Below are 7,739 nucleotides of genomic sequence, written 5' to 3'. Positions count from 1 at the left end.
ATTCTGCTGTTTACACCCACCCACCCCGCCCCCCCACTGAGGACCAGAAGTACACAATTTTCAGGTATGTCTGATTTCAATGACCTCACAGCCTTAGAGTGTTGAAATAACATTTTCCACCTGTACCACTCCTCCTGAAGACTCCAGGCTTTCAAAGGCTTGTGTCAGCAACAATATCCAAGAAGTGTACAGAGTATCTTTATTGTTCACATACCATTTCTTTTTTTTTTTTTTAATTAATTAATTTATTTATTTTTGGCTGTGTTGGGTCTTCTTTGCTGCACACGGGCTTTCTCTAGTTGAGGCAAGCAGGGGCCACTCTTCGTTGCGGTGCGCGGGCTTCTCATTGCAGTGGCTTCTCTTGTTGTGGAGCACCGGCTCTAGCCGCGCGGGCTTCAGTAGTTGTGGCACGCGGGCTCAGTAGTGCTTCGTGGGCTCTAGAGCGCAGGCTCAGTAGTTGTGGCGCACGGGCTTAGCTGCTCCACGACATGTGGGATCTTCCCGGACCAGGGCTCGAACCCGTGTCCCCTGCATTGGCAGGCGGATTCTTAACCACTGTGCCACCAGGGAAGCCCCACATACCATTTCTAATCTTTTTCTTTATTTTTGGCTGCATTGGGTCTTTGTTGCTGCGCGGGCTTTCTCTAGTTGCCGTGAGCAGGGGCTACTCTTCGTTGCGGTGCATGGGTTTCTCATTGCGGTGGCTTCTCTTGTTGCAGAGCTCGGGCTCTAGGCACGCGGGCTTCAGTAGTTGTGGCACGCGGGCTCAGTAGTTGTGGCGCACGGGCTTAGTTGCTCTGCGGCATGTGGGATCTTCCTGGACCAGGGCTCGAACCTGTGTCCCCTGCATTGGCAGGCGGATTCTTAACCACTGCACCACCAGGGAAGTCCCACCATTTCTAATCTTTATGTTTAATTATCTTAATCTCTACTTACATGGTTTCTAAACCTGGGTGCTATCTGGTGACAGGTACTACTCACAGGACCTGGAAATCATTTACCCTGGGAAGTTAACAGGGTGTGGGTGTGGGCTGGCACACTCTTTCTTGGGAGGGAAGGGCAGACGAGGGAGGGAAAGAAAATGGATATGTAGTAAATGCAGTAAGTTGGCATTGGCTTTGGCATCGGAAATTCTGGACTCATTTCTGGGCTCTTATCTGTGGATGTCAAGCCCCTGCTTATTTTTATTCACTTTAATGAATGAGTAGGTTGAAGGGTTAGTGTGCCCAGGCAGTTTCTGGGATCAAGTTATGCTCAACAAATGTTAGTCACTGACAATGATGGTGACAGATAGGCGGGAAAAGCTACAGTCCAGTTTAAGTGATCATTTTCCGCAGGTGGGAGAAGAAAAATGCCCTTAGGGTGTAGCAAATAGGCACAAGGGGCACCCAAGGGAACGGCTTCCACACTCCCTGTCTGGGCCCAAGGCTGTGTCACCAGCTAAGCTCTTGTCCTCTCAGGGATAAAGGCAAAAGAACATAGATAGGCCTTGCCTTGGTTGCTCCTTAATCCTCTGGATATCTTCCCTTCTTACCAGCCTCCTGTTCTCACGGCCCATGCTACTGTGTCAGGGACAGTTCTAATCCATGTAAACTGGGCAGAACTATGACTGGGCCATAGTTGGATGTGGCGCTAACAGTTATGCTATGATCAGGGCCCAGGGCCACTGCCACTTTCTAGATAGAGGACCGAAAAGAGGCTGTGCCTGCCTAGATCCTGGCACTAAGGCAAGCCTCCTTCAACACCCTTTCCCTTCTGCACACTGGGGATGGATGCAGCTACAATTATTCCAAGGGCTCTCGGCCTTTCCTGGGTTCCATGTTTGTTCATGGGTTGTGAACATTCCCTCCCAACTTGTGTATCATGCATCTATAGATGTCATACCCCAAGATGGTGAGAATTACATTCTTTATGGAGGAAAAGTGAACATTTTTGATTAATCCAAATCAAATAGGTACTCTGGCAACATAATAATATAATAAATGACTATATATTCCTCTCAGGTTGTTGGACTGAGGCTTCAATATCTCCTCATGCGAGCTTATCCACAGGGAAGCTCACAACATGGCAGGTAGTTTCCCTCGGAGTGAGTGAGCAAGAGAGTAAGAGTGCATCCTCAGGAGAGAAGTCAAACTCTTTTGTAACTTAATCTCAGAAGTGATATCCCATCCCTTTTGTCACTTGGTCCAGCCCACACGCAAAGGAAGAGGGCTACTGCACAAGAGTGATGTGGGGATCATTGGGGTGCCATCTTAGAAACGGCCTATCAGAGAGGGCCACTGCCCTGGACAAATGGTGGGAATACAGGAAAACATGAATAAATAGATTATTTGCCAACTTGCTGGGGTAACTGACTCAGTGTGGAGTGCCTAAGCTAACTGACTCAGTGTGGAGTGCCTAAGCTAACTGACTCAGTGTGGAGTGCCTAGGGAATGGGTGGAAATCTAAGATCTTAAGAAATCTGAGGAAAAGCAGAAAGAGAAAGTCAAAGGCAGACTGTTAAATGACATCAAACTCATTATCCAAGGAAAATATAAGAAGGTAAATTCTGTATTAGATAGATATTTTTGGCTGCTCTGGATTTAATGTTTATGTAAAATGGATGTGGTTTTGAATTTCTGACTCATCAGATACAATCTAAATATTAAAGCGATCCAGCCACTCAAAGAACCAACCATGAAGTCTGAAATATCAATGTTTTCAGGGTATCAGGATTAGCAACCTCTACCTTCTTAAATTCTATGAACTGATATACTGTACTTTCTCTGGGATAAGTTCTTCCATTAAGCTAATATGATTCTGTCTCTTGGAAACCTGAAGACCGTGGTGTACTCCATTCCAGGATATGACAGTGACACTCTTTAAGTAGGATTCTCTACCCGTTTCAACAGAATTGACCACATAGGGGATTTCCCTGGTGGTCCAGTGGCTAAGACTCCACGCTCCCAATGCAGAGGGGGCCTGGGTTCGATCCCTGGGGTCAGGGAACTAGATTCCACATGCTGCAACTAAGACCCGACACAGCCAAATAAATACTAAAAAAAAAAAAAAAAAAGAAAAAAGAATTGACCACATATCTTGAAACCTTAACTGGTTGGTCATCAAGATGGCCGTTGTCCCTCTCTGTCAACTCCTCTCCCCCATCAAAGACTCCAGGGTTGCCCTGGGGAGGTAACTAGTGGCAGTGCTCCAGGCTACTTAGCAATTTTAATACGGCATCCTTTCTCTACCATAACTTACATCAAGGCTCTAAGGGAATTGAGTGTCTTAAGGAAGGAACATTTTCTTAGAGAAAAGCTAAAGGCTCTTGTGAGACTAGGTGGCCTAAGTGAAGCCACTGATAAACACAAGCTGAATGGAATGTAAATTCTCCCTATAGAATTTGGCAAGAATTTGGGAAGTGTGACCTAAAAATTACAGAAGGCTTTCTCTTGAAAGACAGAGAGAGTCCCTTTAGGCTTCTTCCTCACAAGGGCGGCCAAGCACTGACCATACTGGCTGACTCCCAAATGGGGTTCTTTACTAAAAGCAGTCAAAAAAATTTTGGTATTTTGTGTTTTATACCTTTCATTATTATAGGGCAAGGGTTAGCCAACTATGGCCTGAAGGCCAAACCCAGGCTGCCACTTGTTTCTATCAATAAAGTTTTAGTGGAACACAGCCATGCCCATTTGTTTCTGAATTGTCCACGGCCACAATGGCGAAGCTAAGCAGCTACAATGACAACAACCCCATAAGTTAAACAGAGGAGACACGATACCCATGAGGAAACTGGACCAGGAAGCTTTTTGCAAGGCTCGTGCTCTTTCCTCTAAACTCAGTGTGGAGGGGCACAAAGAGCAACTCGCACTCTCCTGCTCCCCAGCCTGCATGATTGAGATTTAGAAATGCACAAGTTCTCCTCAGCACTCTTACAGAAGATTCCCCATCTTTGGCCCAGGCAACTGCAGGTCTTTGGACTTTTAGCCATGTTGGTGCAGGACGCTAGAGCGAACATGCTCGTCTTCCCCCCGGGGCACAATGCTGATTGATGCCAGGGCGTGTAAGGCCAAATGGTTCACTTTAGAGATGTGTAAATCTGCTCTAATAAAAATATGAATTCTTATTTCAGTGTGTTCTTTGGTTCTTCTTGGATGAAGGTCAAATGATTAGAGAAAAAAAGATGGAATGAGCATATCAGGGAACTTCTATTGCACATTCCAGATTCTTCTCAAATAAAGCCACAAACAAGTTCTATTGCACATTCTCAGGTTCTTTCTTGTGGTAAAACTTAAGAAAGTTCTTTTATATGCTCCTTAAAAAAAAAGGCTTCTATCAAGGCATTCTTTTGAGAGAATCTGTTAGTAGCTAGAGACACTCACCACCTCCATGTCAACAAAGAATACACACACTGCTCTGCATTTTTACTATCACAATCCTCAATGTATACTTTTTAATGCTTAGTCCAAAGCTAATTACAAAATGGGTCTGACTGATCTGCAAATTGTTGCTATCCATTTAAAGCTATGTCACATTTAAGACTCAATGATTAAAAGGGAGAGCGGTGTGTCTCTTACACGGTACAGTTCGTGATTAAGTCACTGAATTCTCTGAACCCTCTGACCTTGTTAAGCAGCCTCTAGGCCCTCATTTCCCTCACTTCGCAGATGGAAGCGGGGAGTTCCAGGGAGGCAGGTAGTGGAGGATGTGATGGAATGACAGAATACCTAAACCACAATTCCACAGAAAAGGTAAATGGTGCTGAGGGAGATGTAACTGCTAGCACGGATGCATCCCACTATGCAGGGCAGCCTCCTTCCCCTGTTAAGACAGGACCACTCACACCGGAGAGCATGCAATGGCTTCATTTAGATGGCACTGGCGGATGGGCTGGTTACGAATACTGACCGCATCATTATCAGGGCCTTTTCTTGAATGCTTTAGCTAACATTAAATGTTAAACTAGAAACTGAGGAAAATATGGATCTGAAACATGCTTGACTACAAGCCCAGAAAACCATGATACCTGGGAAAGAACTCTGGACTAACATAAAGCTGAGAACTCGGAGACTCTTGACAGGTGGAGCATTTGTCTGTCTTCATCTCTACAACCAAATGACGACATCCCTCACTGGCAAATTACCCGTGTTTGGGCTTCTCCACTTGTTCATTCAACAAATATTTATTGAGTACCCACAGGGTGTCAAGCACAATTTGGGATGGGGTAGGGGTGAAGGAAGGAATCAAAGACTAAATCAGTATGACTGCTATACTTCAGGAGCACAGTTTGACATTCTAGCTGGATTTTAAAAAATATGAATAAATAAATACACTACAATTCTATGAACCCACAGGAGAAGTGTGGATTATTAACTCATTAAGAAATATTTGTTGAGTGCCTACTATGTGCCAGATAACTGTCCTAAGCCCTGGGGATACAGGAATGAACAAGACAGACAAAAATGCCTGCCTTAGCCACCATGGAAGACAGTATGGAGATTCCTCAAAAAATTAACAATAGAAGTACCATATGATCCAGCTATCTCACTTCTATTTACACAAAGAATACGAAAAGAATACAAAAAGATATATGCACCCCTATGTTCATCACAGCATTATTTACAATAGCCAAGAAAGACAAGGAAACAACCTAAATGTCCATCAATGGATGAATGGAGAAAGAAGATGTGGTGTCTATATATATACGATGGAATACTACTCGGCCACAAAAAAGGGCAAAATCTTGCCATTTGCAACAACATGGATGGACCTTGAGGGTATTATGCTAAGTGAAATAAGTCAGATGGAGAAAGACAAATACCATATGATTTTACTCTTATGTGGAATATAACAAACAAACAAAATAATAAATTTTAAAAATGCCTGCCTTCATAAGGCTTAGTCTGATGATATAATAGATACGGTTAAAATAGAAAGAAAAATCCATTAGAGATAGTATAAAGATAAATAAACATACATTCTTTAGAAGAAAGGCAGTCCAGAAACCTGAGTTGCTTTTATTATTTTTGCAATACATCTAATAGATCACAACTCAATTATTTTGAGCACAGATTATAGGTTATTTATTTATGCAATTTTAAAAGTCTAAATAAATTCTGTGGAAGTGGAGCAGGCTTGAAGTGTAGTGTTACTGCCACCCTCAAAATAGCCCATCCGTTGGCCTTGAATTTAAAAATATGGTTCACTTCAAAATACATCAAATACAACATATACAGCTGCCATCTGTCCTGTAGTCATAGTAGGAGTCCCTTTCATTCACAAGCAAAGCCAGTGGAGGGGGGGAGGGACTCGAGATGGAGAGGATAAATTCCATTTGTGCTATTAAGAAAAAAAGTAGAACAGTGAACCCAGTGGTTGAAAAGTGAAGATAAAAAGAAGAAAACAGTAATCTTGCTATAGAAACCAGAGAATTATGTTCTTGCTCTCCCCCCACTTTTTTTTTTTTTTGCTTTCACACTGTACAAACTCTAGCACCCCGAACAACTCACTCTCCTGCTATTTCCAGCACTTTAAAGAAACTTTTCAGCATTTCTGTTTGACACATTTTTTTCAACAGGGAGGTGAAGACAATAAGTAAACAGGTAGTGAAGGGCTATTTAGAGAGCTGGTCAGTCACAGTAATAATAAAGGGAAAAACCCCACCAGAACAGAACATCTATCCTATGTACGGCAGCCACAGACGGCACATGACCTCTGACAAACAGTTTTCAGAGTAATTTTAATGCTACTCTGGATTTAACTTGACTAACTGGTAGCAATTGAGCACATCTTTTTTTTTTTCTTTTTTCTTTTTTTTTTTTTTTGTGGCAGCAGTTATCTAAAATGCTACAATAACAGCATCAAAAGTAGAATGGTGGAAGATTGGTTTTCCATTGTGCTGCTGAACTGGCATAATGCCCACTTTAAAAGCAATTCGCTGCTCATCACTGAAATCTGGCAGACACGACACTAAATGCCTTGAGGAAAAAAAAAGGGACTTGAGAAGGGGGAACCCACTCCAACCACCACGCAAAGGGGGAAAAAAGAGCACCACAGATGATGAATATGGGGAAGAAGAGAAAATTGCCAAATAAAAAGTTGAGCATGGCATACAGACTCCCAATAGGCTGTACTTAATTTGCTGGAAGAAGATTTTGTCTACAGGTCTGCATTAGGAATAGCAGAACAAAACAAAGGCAAAATATATATTTATGTCTGTCTATCGTTCTGATGAAGCAAAAACGTAGTGAGTTTCGTCAATCATTTGTCAAACATGTCTTCCCCGTTTTATTTACCACCAAATATAATGAGTAAATATGTGATAATAAAACTCTTCTTTTTACATGGACATATACAATTTTTCCTCCTGCTAAATACAGGTAATGATTTAGGAAGCTTTCAAAATGTCTTTTTACTGTCAATAAAACTAATTCTATTCCCATTTTCATGTGGAAAAAAAAAGGCTTTACAAATGAAAATTCAAATTAAAATTGTGATTATAGTGTAGTGTGACAACACCTGTATTTATAATTTTACTGTCAGCTAGCTTGTAGTGTTTAACAATAGCTCGAAGTAGAAAAGTAATTGGAATTTGTCTGTAACATGCCAGATGACGGCATCGGGAGCTTTGCTACGCTACAGCAAAATTTGGTTTGATGGCAAAATAACCTCACTGAGATTTCTACACATAAAAGGTTATCAGGGCTGGAGGGGGGAAGGTCTCCCAGGTATGGGACCCCTTCCTGAATCTGAAGAATCTG

General features: G+C 42.4%; 2 protein-coding genes across 6 annotated transcripts in view; one reads left to right on the top strand and one right to left on the bottom strand.

Moving 5' to 3' along the window:
* The window catches only part of POLA1 (DNA polymerase alpha 1, catalytic subunit), a 292,429-nt gene that overhangs the window by 7,231 nt on the left and 277,459 nt on the right, over nucleotides 1-7,739 (bottom strand). Inside the window, exon 37 of one of the 3 annotated variants that reach the window (XM_082446930.1) lies at nucleotides 5,972-6,318. The exons of the other annotated variants lie outside the window; for them this stretch is intronic. Within the exon in view, the coding sequence (XP_082303056.1) occupies nucleotides 6,197-6,318 (122 nt within the window). The 3' untranslated portion in view covers nucleotides 5,972-6,196. Of the gene's footprint in view, nucleotides 1-5,971; nucleotides 6,319-7,739 lie in introns of those variants that run through there. 3 annotated transcript variants of the gene reach the window in all.
* Nucleotides 1-7,739, top strand: part of ARX (aristaless related homeobox) — a 64,274-nt gene that overhangs the window by 26,871 nt on the left and 29,664 nt on the right. For 2 of the 3 annotated variants that reach the window (XM_082447168.1, XM_082447169.1), the window contains exons 6-7: nucleotides 1-204; nucleotides 573-3,065. The exon at nucleotides 1-204 is cut by the window's left edge. The exons of the other annotated variant lie outside the window; for it this stretch is intronic. The gene's annotated coding sequence lies outside the window, so the exon portion shown is untranslated. Of the gene's footprint in view, nucleotides 205-572; nucleotides 3,066-7,739 lie in introns of those variants that run through there. 3 annotated transcript variants of the gene reach the window in all.

This window comes from Balaenoptera physalus, assembly GCF_965194825.1.
Source record: "Balaenoptera physalus genome assembly, chromosome: X".
NCBI lineage: Eukaryota > Metazoa > Chordata > Mammalia > Artiodactyla > Balaenopteridae > Balaenoptera > Balaenoptera physalus.
This window is presented reverse-complemented; position numbering and strand designations above follow the sequence as displayed.